General features: G+C 37.7%; 1 protein-coding gene and 1 long non-coding RNA gene across 4 annotated transcripts in view; one reads left to right on the top strand and one right to left on the bottom strand.

The window, feature by feature from the left end:
• BCAR3 (BCAR3 adaptor protein, NSP family member) overlaps positions 1-15,481 on the bottom strand; it is an 82,645-nt gene that overhangs the window by 11,253 nt on the left and 55,911 nt on the right. For all 3 annotated transcript variants that reach the window (XM_082054008.1, XM_082054009.1, XM_082054010.1), the window contains exon 4: positions 763-891. In XM_082054008.1, coding sequence (XP_081910134.1) covers positions 763-891 — 129 coding nt within the window. The remainder of the gene's footprint in view (positions 1-762; positions 892-15,481) is intronic.
• The window catches only part of LOC309440409, a 79,406-nt gene that overhangs the window by 10,040 nt on the left and 53,885 nt on the right, over positions 1-15,481 (top strand). The gene's annotated exons all lie outside the window — the stretch shown is intronic.

Genomic DNA, 15,481 nt, shown 5'->3' with positions numbered 1-15,481 from the left:
CCATTACTGCAGGACCCCAGAAATTGTTATCTCATTATTATCTAAGTGACAGAAGCTTTCATTTTCATTCTTTGTGAATAGTGCATAGTACAAGGAAGAGTCAGAGAAATCCTGTTTTTCTGTTTTGAGCTAGTCCGTTCACGTGCTGAACTCGGCACCGAGCAGTAACCTGAACTGCAGTGTGCGCGGCTGCTGCGCGGCCCGAGTGCTGCCCAGAGCTGCACGGGGTCCCGCAGGGGGAGCTCCCGGTGCTCCTGGAACCCAGGCTCCAGTCCAGCGGCAGTTTCAATGTATTTTTAAGTACGACTGTAAGGATCAAAATTAAGTTATTGCATAGATTTTGTAGTTTTTTGGGTTTGTTGTTCCCCCTGGGTTTGTCGTTCCCCCCACCCCCACCCCCCCAAACTCTAAATGCAAGGAAGAAAATAAACAAGAATGTTTTAACTTTGGCTAAGGATACCAAACCAAATTAATGTCAGTGTGTCTGAACAGCATGTGGAGATAGTATCCTCATATAAATCTTAAATTCAATTTCTGCCTTTGTTCAGTGTACACAAGTCCTGAAATATCTGTGTTTTCCATCGTCTGCCCTGAATCCTTCCTCCGGCTCATTTTATGCCAAGCTGTGATAAACACCATAGTTTTCACACAAATAAGCATTATGTTTCTACTAAATTAACAAGAGATGTGTATAGTACCTTAGTGCAATTATGCTTGTCTATAAACGCTCAAAGCACATTAGGCAATGCAAAGACCACGTACCTGCCGAGGAATACGTCCATGATACCAGGCATGGCTACGCAAGTCTTCGCTACTTAGCTGCAGTTCTTCCTCTAACTCCTTCTTCAGTTTTTCTGGGCTGTTGTCCATAACCTGCCTCTCCCTAGAAAACTGCAATAAAAGATTAAAAGCTTTAACTGTGCCAAGTTTAGTGATTAACATTTTACCTGGGTTATAACTTCCATCACATGATCTGCACTAGCCACTGGAATGCAGGTGCTGCTTTGAGCAGACTGGTTTGGCTTTGCTCTCTGGATTGTATTTGCAAAATCCAGCATTCGGTGAGATAACGTGATTGTTATACACTGCACAGAACAGAGCAAAGTGTTCTGTCTGTACACCAAGCTAATAACGACACACCTACAAAGTCACTTCTCTTACTTCCTCTTCCCAATAAGAATTCTAATTATAACCCCCAAAAATGGAGCTGAACCACTGGAGCTCTGCTCCAATATGCTTCCTCCTGTTTAAACTTCTATTTTAAATTCAGATTCTTACCCCCCCTACAACCCCTTTAAACCCATCCAATTAAGAATATTCCAGATGCATCAAGACAGGCTAATCTGCACATACACAGTTGTTCAATATTTGTTGCACTAAAAAAAAAGTTTGCCAAAGTACATTTTCAACCTTAAAAGCTTTACTTCTAATGGTCATCCAGTCTGCATGTCCAAAATATTCCATTCTTAAGGGAAAAAAAGCTCTTGTTGCCCCTTATCACAAAAAGCACGAGACCTGCTTTGACATATCTCCATCATGACTAAACAACTAGGATTTTCTGGAAAATTTCAGTCTTCATATCTTCCTGGAGTACAGGTTCCATCCTGGACCACTCTGGCTCCTTAGTCCTTGTAGATGCAGTGTTGCTAACAAACGTGCATCTTCTGTAGAGAGTTGTCATGTGCTCTTTCACAAGCACTTAGAGGGAAGTTCTTTGGACTTCTTTACATTGTCCAAAAGCTGAGGACTCCAGCCCATCTATATTGTTGCTGAAGAGTTTCAAAAGCCTAAGATTTCCAAGCAAACAGCTTCATTGCAGGGAATATGATCAAATAATCTGAGTAGTCCCTCTTAAAAGAACGTACATTTTAAAAAAGAGAGGGTGGGAGGGAGAGAGGGGGCCCTCCAGCTGCAGAGCAGACTAAAATGCAACACTTTTCCCAAGTGCATAATGGATTTTTTTCCTTAGCTCTGGATATGAGCCAAAGCTCACAGGCTCCCTTATACACTGATGTAAATATGCAACATATACATTATTTTTTTTAAAAACTGGGAATTTCTTTTTGTGAATACTGCTCTCTATAGCATTTTCTTCTTCATATGGGACACTCACAGCACCTAAGCACAGGAGCAGCTGGCATACATTTAGCACTTCTTTCAACAATCCTCCCTGCAATTTCAAACAGACTGAATTACAACAGGTTATTAGACAGCAGATTTTTGGTGGAACAATGCCAAAGAGGCATCCTGCTGCCGAGATTATTTAAACATGCTGGATAAATTCTCCACTTCTCTCTGCTTTTCTCAGATAAAACTAATGCTTCTGTTATACAAACACAAATGAGCATAATAGCTTATATAGGAAGGCAACACATAAAAACCAACCTGGTAAAGAATCACTTTTCACCTCAGTTTTGCTTCTGTGAACCATAAAAGGGTGGTATTTACCCATACAAGTGTGGTTCAAAATGGACAATCATTTTCAGCAAGGAATAAATCTTTGGTGCTTTTGTACAGTCAAGGTCTTTTACCTCCCAAACTTTATGAGACAAAAAGTCCGTGGAAGAACAAACCATGCCACAGAAAAAGACCCTCGCTGCAAGGCCTCTTTTATAAAACATGTACAACATGAAAAGACTAAGTTAATGGGTGTAGAGCCATAGAAGAGGCCTGGTGAGGGCTCAAGTCCCAAAGCATATAAAAGTATCAAAATGTAGTCAAGTAATGCCAAAACTATTCCCTCCACTCCAAACCTCTGTGACCTAGCAGACTAACATAGCGAATGGCACATGCCTGCTACCTTTACTTCCCAGCTCAAATGGCTGGTACCCATATAAAGCTGACTGGCATTGATTCCAGAATTAACAAACAATCATTTCACTACCACATCTTACTGAATGACAGTAAGTATTATAGCATTTATATTAGCTGAAGAACACACAAACTGACAGTAAACTTTAAGAGCACCTTTCCCCTTATGGCACAAGGAAGTGGCTGGAGAACTTTTAAAGAGCTCCCTCCAACCTAAACAACAGAATTTAGTTTTGATGGTATACAAATCTTGTACATTCACAGCTGTGTATTTTACTGATCTTCTGAACGGAGATACTACTTTTATGTGAACTGTATTTAAGTTTTTGAAAGATGCTTTTGACTGAACAGAGATCTTAAAAAACCCCAAACTACTGTACAAATTGTTACCTCATTCCAAAAGCATCTCACTGTACCTCAGTGGTAGGCAAATCTACTCTAAATGGAACAGACTATAGCATACAAATACAATAACTGAATTTGCTTAGGAGAGCTAACAAAAAGAGCTACAGGTCTTTGCATACAGACTAATTTCATCCATTGTATTGACACAACTTATCTTAGAAAAAACAGGCTGATCAAGCTACAGATACACATGAATTACAAACACAGCAGAGAAACCCAACTTCTGGTGGTGAAGTGGATTTTTCACTACTTGAATAACGTAACAAGACACATATTACACTTGAATTACATTTAGCAACACAACAAGAAAAACACCTAAGGAATCCAAAACAGCTAAATTGTTAACGTTCATTACTATTAGTTTGTTAAAATTCCTCTCCATCATGGTCTGCCACACTGAGCACACTCTGATTGCCAGAGGTCAGACATCTCCTGAGATGAAGCAAACATGCTTAAATAACCCCACACAACTCTGAACTTAGTGGAAGAACTCCTGTGGCAAGCACCAGTCTCAAAATACACAGGGAGGGAAACTGCCTAGGTAAGCAAGTTTAGTACTAGCACATCTTCCTGGACAGTTTTTTGTCAACTGAGACTGATTTCTTATACAACCTACATCCATTAAAGTAGAAGTGTGATTGATGAACTGTCTGTAATCATACCAGCATATGCCTTTCTCTTCTTAATGCTATACCCACGGCTTCTGGTCTTGCATGAATCTCTGCATACACTGAACTTCCCGTCATGCAAGTAAGGGCTCAAAAATCACTCCAGGCACAGCCTACACAAGCATGTTAGTCTGTAAATAAGGAAGAGTGTAAGCTTAGAACACAGCAATTAGCTATGTCAATGGACTTTCTCTTAAAAGAAAAGGTGACCTGTTCCACACAACGTGACACAGGTATTTCAGTCTCATTTCCCAATAGCACCCAAAAGGCAATGGACAGTAATGGTATGCTGTAGATTTGCACTAACTTTATAAAGACAAACCTTCATTTAGTATTATGTCCTCAGTTTATGCCTTAGCCTAAAACACTTTGTTGTCTCCTACCCAGTGACAGAAAGATACCTGAATTTACATTTACAGTTAGATAGTGAAGTGGATGGTAAAAAGAAATTAAAAAAAAAAAAATCTAGGACAAAAATTAAGTATATTCTACAACAAACCACACTGAAATGACACAGGGAAGCTTCAAGTTTAAATTCTTTAAGATTTCCAAATAGTAACAACCCTGTCAGAGATTCCTGGAATATAAAAGCAACTCAGCAGAACTCTATTCAAATACAGATGCTTTTTCTGACCTACAAAGAACTCACCCTAAGTATGTGCTTTCCAAAACTGTTTGTTCACCTTTTAGTCACATTGTTTCCAGTCCTGCTGCTATTTTAAGATATTCCTGCCATGCTGAGTTTTTGTGAACAGGTCTTTAAAAGAAAAATACAAAACTAGCTAGCAGTACAATATTATCAACCTCCAACAAAAGCCTTCAATCCTACTTACATACCAAATGGAAAACCTAGAGAGCTAAGAGTTTAGAATTGGGAAAAAAAAATCCCAGTCAGTACAGTTATCTTAGTGTTTTTAATAAATGCCATGCAAGTTTATTATATTTTACAAAGGATTTCTACTCCAGGGCCATTAAACTAAAAGCAGAATGTGCTTACAGCTATAATGAGCTACCCTTGATGTTACATATTATTTTACATTTTTTCAGGCAAATCTAGCGTACCAAAAACTGGAAAATATTAAAGTTAAAATACCAAAATATGATCTTATTAAGAGTAAATTCAAAGAGGACTTGAACTACCACAATATGCTGTACCTATGAAACTTAAGAACACATTTTGATGGGAATTTCTCACAATAATCTGTCATTTGTGCATTTAAGGGGTTACTTTTGAGTGTTTAGAACTCTCCAAAGAAAACTCACTACATATATCCAGCTCTTGTGTCAACCATCCTAGCTGAATTTGTCACATTAGATTAGAATAATTTTTAATTGTGCTGAATAATCTACTGTATGAGTCTGGTGGTAAACAAAATAAGAGTCCCACAGTTATTCCTGTTGTTTACTGGCAGTGGATTCTTTTTCCAGCTCACATCTGCAACAACTCCAGTGAAGTACATCTACTAGTGGAATATCAAAATAGCTAAGAGGAGAATTACACATATTTCTGTATGTAAACCCAAAGTTGTATCTCATGTGTTCCAGCTCTCATGGCTTACCTCAACTGTTATTAATTAATTTCTCTCTAAGGTGATCAAGTGGTTTTTGGTGGTGGTGTTTTGTTTGTTTGTTTGTTTGTGGGGTTTTTGTTTTGTTTTGGTTTTGTTTTATTTGTTTTAACAGCCTGACATATGAGGGAAAGACTTTTAGTTTTTAGACTTTTTAGTGGTTCAAAGTCTGTCATGCTAGATCATCTCCTCCAGTTCTGATAATGTAGAACTTCATATCACCTCTCTTTGTATCCTTCTGGTAAAGTACTATTTACTTAAAGCACAGCCAAGGACTGCTACAGGTACATGACTAAAAGTGGCCACATTTCCATCCAGTCCCAATTATTTCATGCTGCTTTGCACAGCTCGGCCAGTTGATACTTAAATTAGCCCAGGAGAGAGCCTTGGAACCACCCGATTTCCTGCTGCCTCAAAGGTTTCAAGAGAGGAAAAAGAAAAAATAAGAAAAAAAAAAAAGTATTGTATCTAAATCAAATCTATTATAGCTTGCTCCCAAATCCATCTTTTCTCCAAAACTGGAGATCTGCTATGTTTCCTTAAGTGCACCACCATGAACTCTGAACTACAACTTTCTGACCTTGTAAAATCACTAGGTCGTACAGAATCTCCAAATAAATAAGGAGAGATGGGAGATACTTTGTGATTCAGCAGAACCTTACATTTTCTGAGGTTTGCATAGGTTTTAGCTAAGTGGATAATTTAACAGAAAGACCAATCAACAGAAAACGTGGAGGCAATGCTGGGGCAGGGACAGAAAACACCAAGAGGGACAACAAAGATGAGAAAGGAGAAAGAAGGGAGGGGATACAGACACAGGACACTAAAAACATCTGGAAAAGTGAAAAATTAATGAAATTCTTTATTTCCAAACCACTAGAGAGCAATCAACTTGTTCATACAGAAAATGAACATTTTATTGTCAAAGCTCCAATTCTGAATTCAGATATACTTCACCAGCTGCAGAGATCCCTTAAGTCTCTAACTCTGTGCTCTTGTGACTCTGATCAGACTGCCTGTCTGGCATTATGAGTACAAGCAATTTAAAATATACAGTTTGTCAATTTATAATATGTCTTAATTTTATTTACAATGAGTACAATGTATGTCATTTCACTTATAACTCCAGTAATCAGCCACCAAACCCAACAGACTCGCACTAGGCATTTAAAAGACTACCCATGTGGAATCAGACACTCCATCTTTGTTTGAAAACATTCTTGTCAGCCCTCACTTTCTCCTGTACAAAAAAATAGTATCATTGCCCAAGAACTTGCAAAGTGACAAGAACGCACAGAGTTATTTCTGAAATAGTTATTTTGAGAATGAACTAATGGGAAAAAGGGAGTTTCTAAATTCAGGAAACCATTTTCTGATCAACTTGGACATTTTTAACTACAACTGTGGCAATGTTCTTCAGAGGAGCAGTCAGATCTTCCAGAGTGCACAAAGTTCACACAGAACTGTAACAAGTGCTACATTAAGTAACGGGAGGTACAAAATGGATGATGAAAGTCTCTTTACATTGATGACTGCCAAATTCTGCAGGATTTTACTTTTACTTTCTAGTGGCTTAATTGGTTGGTTGAGACATAGCAAAAATAAACCTTCTCCATGCACAAGATAAAGGAGAGAAATCTTGAACTAATCGGAGAGATGAATTAATACAGGAGAATGGCAATTTTGAAGCCACAAAATTTCTGGGTGCTTCTTTAGGTAACAGGTGACAATTTTTGAGGTTACTGATGAAAAGATAACAAATCACCATGAAAACTTCCATCATGACTGTGACAGATCTTTAAATTCAAATAAGCTCCATCATGTGCATGTTTTCAGTCTGTCACTATGAACAACATAATCTGCCTGACATTCACAGAAAAGCAGCTCTTTTTTATTAACTAATAAGGGAGACATCTGTTTGGGAGAAGGAAAATAAAACAGGTTTTTAGTACCAAGTTCAGTCTAACGTTACTGAAGGTAATGGAAATAATTAATTCTAGTGTACTCTGCATCCACCTTCCACTACAACACAACACTGATAACAATTCCTTAATTTTCTAGGTGACCACTTTCAGAACTAGGAGGACAGCCTCATTTCTCAAACATGGATTCTGAGAAATCCTAAATTTAGAGTTAGTCAAATCCTAATCTCCTCACACTCAATGACCCCAAAGTTTCTGACTACTAAATCAAAAGGATTTTAGAAGTTGGGTAGTTTTTTTTTTCCTTAATCTGAGAAATACCTAAATGAAAGGTATTACCAAGAAGTTAAATGCATAAATATCTACTGGAAAATGTTCTCACTTCCACTGAACAGAGCTCCAGTGGCCCCTCTGCTATCTATCTATATATATATATATGAGGGTATACTGCAGTGAAAATTTGATAAACTGTATAAAATTACCATAGGAAATTGAAAAAAGTTATATAGTATAAGACTCATCAAAACTCAAGCAAGACAACGGGGCATCACAATTCAAGGAGCTATACAAAATCTCACGCCATTTTGATAAGTCTTCTTTTCCCATCTGGCTGTCTGCAACAACAACAGATCTAACATCAAAAAGGCAGACCCATAATGCTGGGTGGTGATGGTTTGTAAACTCATGTTATCAAATCCAGCTGCCTCCATATACATGCTGAAACTGGATACATGAAGCTCCAGGACGCCAGTGAAACAGATTTAGACCATCACATACTGAAGAAATATTAATTAAGATCTACTATCTATAAAAAGTGCTTGCAATTCATCCAAGATAGGAGATGGCACTTGCAATGAGTAGTTGCCTATAAAACACTTCTTACGCATGCCACATTCATAGCATTAGTACACTACCCAGTAATGAGCTAGATCAACATGCTGGAAGTTTCAAAACTTGGCAGTCCTGATAATTTGAGTGGCTTTCCCTTCTTGTGCAGCTTCAGCTGAGGGTGAATCATAGTAGAGAATTAAGAATGAAAATACTTGAACTTCAAGGTCTTTCCCCCCCGATCATGACAACCATACCAGCTGGAACTAAAAATAAACCAACTGTCTTGTGGCAAAGATAACTTTATTAATTTAGGCCTCTTTCTAAAGTCACAATTTATCACTGATTAGTCTTAATTCTTAAGTTCTAAAAAATGCAAAAATTAAAGAACAATATTTTGCCTTGGAAGTGGTGTTAAGTCACAATTTAGAATTATCTCTGCTTTTTTTTTTTTAACCACAAACAGGAACCTCTTGCCTTGAAGTTTCCCTTTATTTTCCTCAAATATAGAAGCTGACCTTAACTGTAAACAGCTATTAAAACCAAATGGGATTGTAAAAAGTACTAACATATCATGACTGCAGAGTAAGTTGATCCAAGTTCAGACCTTCTGCACTGATAATTATATTTTTTATTAACCTATGGGAAAACAAATCAAACATCTGCTATTAAGATCCTAATTTCACATGCTAAAACTACATAAGGCAAAACTTGAGTGCTCAAATGCTATACTGTTTCCTGTGCTTTGATGGAACATAAGGAGGCATCTCTGAGCTCAGCCACATACTGTTTTCAATTATATCAGAAAACACAATTATAATAAATTTATATCGGTGCAGAAAAAACCCTGAATCTCTCAGAGATAGTTGTGGACTTCAACACGCTTATTTATGGATCAATTTGGTATTTCATTACAAGTATAATTACTGTTAAAGCTAAGAATTAATCTCATTTAATTACACAAACTGATTTTCCTTGAAGTGGTATGTTTCCATCAACTAAGAAAGAAGACAACTCAGGCTCAGTTGTTCACACCATCCCTAGGCACTTTGGCATTTCATGAAATGTAGCTAGTTTGGCCTCAAGGTGCAGGCCTTACTTGATTTGACCACCAGCTCTTTCTATACCTGCAGCCACTTTTCTCTTCAAACAACGCACTCCAGTTCCACTACCATCAGAACATCTTAAAATAGCGGTTCAGCAGATTTAACTAAAGCTAAATCTGCATGCTGGAACACATGCATTCAAGTCTATTTTAAATGCTGCAAATCTCTTCAAATAGAACCTTATTTTTGAAAAAGCCCAGCTGTAATTTGTTTCTACATAAAAGGATTTATTTTTTACCCTCCATACAGCAAACACTATTAATGTTTCAGTTTCTCTAGAGACTATATGGATTAGACCAAATGGAAAGTTGCCATGACAACATCACCGTTATTTTAAGTATTAGAAATTCATGCCAAGTTAAACAAAGGGCATGCATAGTCAAGAACAACAGTTTTATAACTGCTCTGACAGCAAACAATAAAACCCAATGTCATTTTAGAAGTTTTATAACAGAAAAGTTAAGTCTTATGCTTAAAATTTGAATGAAAACCAATTACAGTAACAGAAGAGCATCTTGGGCTCTCTATTCTGATGATAATTTCTGACATTTGTCCTAGTGAGATGGAGAAGAGTCTGAATCAGAGTCATTTTTTCAGTGTTCCCAAAAGACTGAGTCCCACACCCCACTTTCAGAAATGGACACTTAAAAGGCTACATCACTGGAGGGGAGAGAAGAGGGGCAGCTGTTCCCAACTTTCAAGTGCCTCCATCAAAGTTCAAAAGCTGACAGGTCAGAAAACAGCAACCTTCACAACCTTCTGCATTGCAAGTGCTCCAGAAAATCTATACACATTATAGAGGAACTTACAGAGCTGACACTTTTTTATTCAAAGAACAATTCAAGCATAAAACTTACACAAAAAGATGTAAAAGCTTAAGCGTAGCTCGCAGATCCTCAAAAGTAGTTAAATACCCCACCTGGTTACAATTCAATTCCCAAGTCACTTAGACACTTTCATAACTGTGGTTCTAAATGTTTATAAAGGCTTTTTTGCATAAAGTGAAAGATGCCCCTGCCCATGGCGGGGGGGGTTGGACTAGATGATCTTTAAAGGTTTCTTCCAGCCCAAACCATTCTATGAGTATATAATTGTGTGTGTTTTTGTAATTTTAAAAGTTCTAGCATATAAGGACAAGTTCAAAATTCTCTGAAGGATTTGAAAAACTGAGCTCCTGAGCACAATTGCATACGTCTTCAGCAAGTAGGTGAAAAAGTTAGGGAACCAAATGGTCTGATCAGTTAAATTCTGAAAGCTTGAAACTTTGCTGAAATTCTCTTCAGCAAGTCCCATACTGAGGCATTTTTAAGTTAGTGCCTAAAAATACAGACAGTCAGCTTCAGCCTCATAAAACTGCAAGTTGTTTAAGCTTCTCTCTGAGACAATGGTGAATGCTAAAGATGTTCTTTAGAACAGAAACACACTGTACCCAACTATTGTATAAAAACAAACACTTCTGAACAAAACCTAAAAGCATTACTGACTAGCACACTCTGTATTCACTGTTATTGAAAAAGGGCACCTACCTTGACTCTGATAATAGACTTACGATGATAAAAGCAGCAAAATGCTGCAATCAGCATTTGAAAAACATTATAATCCTTCGGCATTTTCAATTCTGCTGTTTGTGGTTCCTCAAAACTGAAGATAAACAGTCACTATTAGCAGTTTCCAGAGGTTTAGCAAGCTCCTTAGAATCACCACTGCTTGCCAGAGCTGCTACCCCCTCTACTTGTGTATCAGTTCAGGACACTGCACAGCTGAAGCTGATACTATCAATTCAGTGGCTGCTGGCACGCTTGCTTCCAGCGTGCCCTATAGAGAGTGCCAGAATGCCCATGTGAACTGCTTCACTCACCAGTGAAATCTTAGCTCCTCTATTTGGTATCCCCTGACTCAGAGACGCCTTTAAGCCACCAGCCCAAGCTTCTCCATGAGAAGCAATACCTGACTGTCGCCCTGTGCTGATAAAGGCTTAATCAGTTGCTCCAGCTCAGTCATGCAATGCTTCTACCTGCATAATCAATAATATGCACATAAAACACATAAAAGAAAAAAACAAAGAGGAAAAGCAGTTGATTACTGTTTGATGACTATTACTCTTCATACTCAAATAAGAATCACATCATTAAAGATTAGGTAACCAAGGAAAATGATAAATCTGTTTATTTTTAATTAGGAAGCCTCTGGCAAGCAGTCCTTGGAAAAAATAGCAAGAAACCAACACTGTCAGCATGGTCAATATTAGCGGCGCAACCAAGGTACCTTTAGTATTTAAAGCTATTAGTGGACAGCTTTAGCTTGGTGATAGTCCCGTGGGATTGTGCAAACTGCTAGAGAAATAAAGGACTGTATTAAAGAACACCTCTGATTTGGCAAAGCAAAAATAAACACTAAAGCAAAATAAAAAGCAGCAGTTTTATTTATACCTGTGATTCTGTTCTTTTAGACAGCACAGTCCATAGCTTACTGATTAGTAAACCACTCACCAGTAAAGAATCTGTCCTACATACCTCTAGACCATCTCAAAAACGAAGGCAAAAGAAGGCAAATAACTTGTTTAATTATAACAGCTCACCTCCAGACCTCCAAGACCTCACCTCCATAGCAGCCCAGTTAACAGAGTTGGTGAAACAAAACAAAATGCACTCAATTGAGCAGTATAAGAAAGCCTGTAACACTTAGAAAAAAAGAGAAGCTTTCAAGAGATCGGTCATTTATAACTTGGTTGGTACCAAAAACTCCAAAAGTCACAGGTATTTCAGACCTCAGATTAGGAAAAAGTCCCAAGGAGCGGTTAAAAGGAACAGTTACTTGTCTTTTGCTTCAGCAACAAATATATTCCATAATTAGCAGGACACATAAATTTAATGCTTATTGATGTCCTCAGGTATTACTTGCAAGGCAATACTTCTCACCTAATAATAGAGCACTTCCTTCCCACATTGACTGAACAATGGGAAGTGCCCTCAGTGCCTGCATCAAGTTGCAAATAATGACTTTGAAGATGCAGTCCTGCTGCAGCTGGGGAAAGGAAATGCCTTTCCAAGTACTTTACCACAAACTCAGACAATGAATGAGTAGATAAAATACTAAGGATGTGAAAGCATCCTCATTTTCCTCTACTCTATGCTGCAGCCTATTTTAATTTACTTTCTTTTTCCACTTTGAGGAAATCCATAGGATTGCTTTCACAGGTAGCCAGAGAAAAGACAAAACTACGCCCTGCAGAACTCCAAACACAAAAGTCTCAACTGTGACTTCTTGTCTGGATTTTTTTGGGACTGTGGGAGGACATCTCATCAAGAATTGTATTTCTGAAGAATTTTCATCACGAAGTTCTTACAATAACACCCTAATTTAACTTACAGAAGCTGGGGGGCTGGGGGGGATGACAAAAAGGGAAATTACATTCAAGGATGCATCAGTTGAGGCATTTCTGCTTTATAATAGTGACCAAAAAAAGTACTAGTATCACTGCACAATACACTAAAGTTTCATTTAGAATATCATGAACAGAAACTATCAAGACAAGTAACTCCAAATTACAGCAGGTGACAAGAAGGACAGTTAGGACAACTGATCCCTTTTGGCAGCAGAAACCAATGGGTTTAGCAGTGCAAAAATAAGGTGAGGTACTTTTGCTCTGAAAAGAATTAAAAGTAAGTTCCAGAAAGGATAGGAGTTCTTTATTGAGTAAAAGAAAAGGACAAGAAGTATTATCACCTAGCAATGAGTAAACCTACAACAGGATTTTAGACAAAGGTTCTCAGTCATCACCAAGAATAAAACTCCCCAGCTTTCAAAAAAAAAAATGAGGGTTGGAGCGGCAGTTCTAATAAAGTACAACATGAAGCACTTTAAAAAAAGAAAAAAAAAATTCCTGAGTCCCCATAGTAGTGTAATACAGTATTTGTGACAACAGAGAGGATGCAGTAGGCTTTATGTATTCATGTTTTCCTACTTTGTTAAACACTAGATTACAAATCCAACCGTTGCTGTGGTTCACTAGCCAAAACATGCACATTTCCCCCCGGGCCTTGATAATTTTATGCGTACATTCATGTCTTACAGAAAGACCCATTAGTTTTGCAACTCCTTGTATGGCTCATTTATCCAAGAATACTTAACTGCTACAGTACTATAGGCCTAGTTTGAATTACATAATTCTCAATATGGTTCCTTCCCCTGAAACAAGCAGTTAAGAGAGGCAAAGAACAAAGTTTTTGCACATGAATCATCTTCCCAAACCTTTTCAAGAGGACCTAGATTCCCCCTCCAGTCTTTTCCCTCCTGAGCCAAAGGGACAAAATGGGTATATCTTCAACAGTTTCCCTAGATTGTGGGCACAATCTTCCCTCTACAATGAGAACAGCACAGCTCAATCTGGAAAGTAAATTTGGCCTTGTACGCGTTCAATGGGGGCGTGCCTATTTTTCATTTGAAAGGTTTGTTACCAAGCAGCAGTGAAAAAAGCTTAAGTGTTACATCCACAGCTCAACATGAACAGCAGGGCGTAAATTACAAATGGTAATTGCCAGTTCCTTATTTCCTGTCTGTAGCAGAGTAAGTAAAGAATCAAAAATTATGCATGCTGTGAAAATGCCAGAAATAATGAACCTTAAAAAATAATATTGTACAGTAACATATAGCAGCTGCTGACACATTTTATCAACAGCATAACTGGCAGGGAAGAGGGTGGTTTATTTAGATAGTGAATCTGTTTCTTTAAAAAAACAACACAGATGGGATTTTTGTTTTTATTAAAGGTTAACATGACTTCTGCACATCTAGTTCAATGAATGAATGACATCATTCTTAAGAGCCAGAATCAGAACCTTTGCATGACATTGTGATGCACCAGTATGAAAATTAAGACTACTGGAAGTTTGGTATGATAGTCCCTGCACTGCTGGCTATCATGAGGCTGTTTCCAGCCCCCATGATCAAGAACAGCCTTCAGCCTGCTCCATATTACACTTCATAGGTTGAGAAGATTCACACTTGTAAATATTGACTTAGAGAAACAAAGGATGGTTTAGCCACATCTTCAATCTCTTGTCCTGTGACTTTTTGCTGGGCCTTTAACTCTGCACATGAGAAATAAATAATCTGTTTCTTGCATCTTAGAAACATCAAATATAATTTTTCTGCTAAGTCAATCTACTGATGCATCTCTAATGCTCTCCAGCAACAACAGATCAACCATCAGCTTCATTTCTTTGTTTTCAAAGATCCTTGTCAAGAATCTTAAAATATTTGATAATCCCTTCATCTGTTTGTAAGGATGGCTGACTAGTGTAGTTTTGATAACTAAGTTTATTAAGAAAGGATTTAAGTTTTCTGAGTTTAAGGATACTTTATCATATATTCTGTGTTGAGTTCCTAAGAGTCCATCAGGACCAGCAATTAAGGCGTTTTTGCTGAGCCCATCTGTGTTATTATAAGGCCTCTAGAGTTATTTAGGGTGTTTTCATGGTCTGGTTTAAATTAAACTTACCAAGCACTGCATATTGGGGCTGTTCCCTTGACACACCTAAACTGTGCCCAGTTCTACTCACAGCATATTGCACATGCAGGAGCTGGAAGTTTTCACACTGAATAGTCTAAACCTGCTCTGGGGGAATCCTTTTAGGTTGCTTTAATTGCACAGGTTAAACAAGATAGAATGCAGGGATAATTTCTCTATGGGGTTTGGTTTCTTTTTCTCCCATCACAAAAAAAAAAAAAAAAAAAAAAATCTTAAAAGCTACCGAATTCCTTATAAGTATAAACACATAAAAACTTACAAGCAGTCTGAAGTTATCAAAACATTCTGCAGATCTACAAGAAGCTATTTTGAACCAAATAGCACTCGTGTTCATGGAAGTGCTTATAATTCACACAATTATTATTTGTGATTTCATATTACACAAAATAACTTCAGACTAAAGTATATGAGGGAATTAGTGGCTTGCCTCTCAGTCCTACATCAACAAATCATTTAAACATTTAAATCGGTCTAACAAGATTCAGTGAAATACAGATAATGCTGTAGATTTCTCTCCACTAAATGAAAGTAAACAATCCAGGCAGAAAGCCAGCTGTAAGTGAAAGAAAGCATGGTGTACTGCACAAGGGTCAACAACATAAATCTGACTTGCTACAGCATGCAGCCAATCCCAAGCACGCTG

Source organism: Streptopelia decaocto (assembly GCF_964273445.1).
Source record: "Streptopelia decaocto genome assembly, chromosome: 5".
Taxonomy (NCBI): Eukaryota; Metazoa; Chordata; class Aves; order Columbiformes; family Columbidae; genus Streptopelia; species Streptopelia decaocto.
Note: the sequence above shows the minus strand (reverse complement) of the source record. Positions and strands in the feature narration are given on the sequence as shown.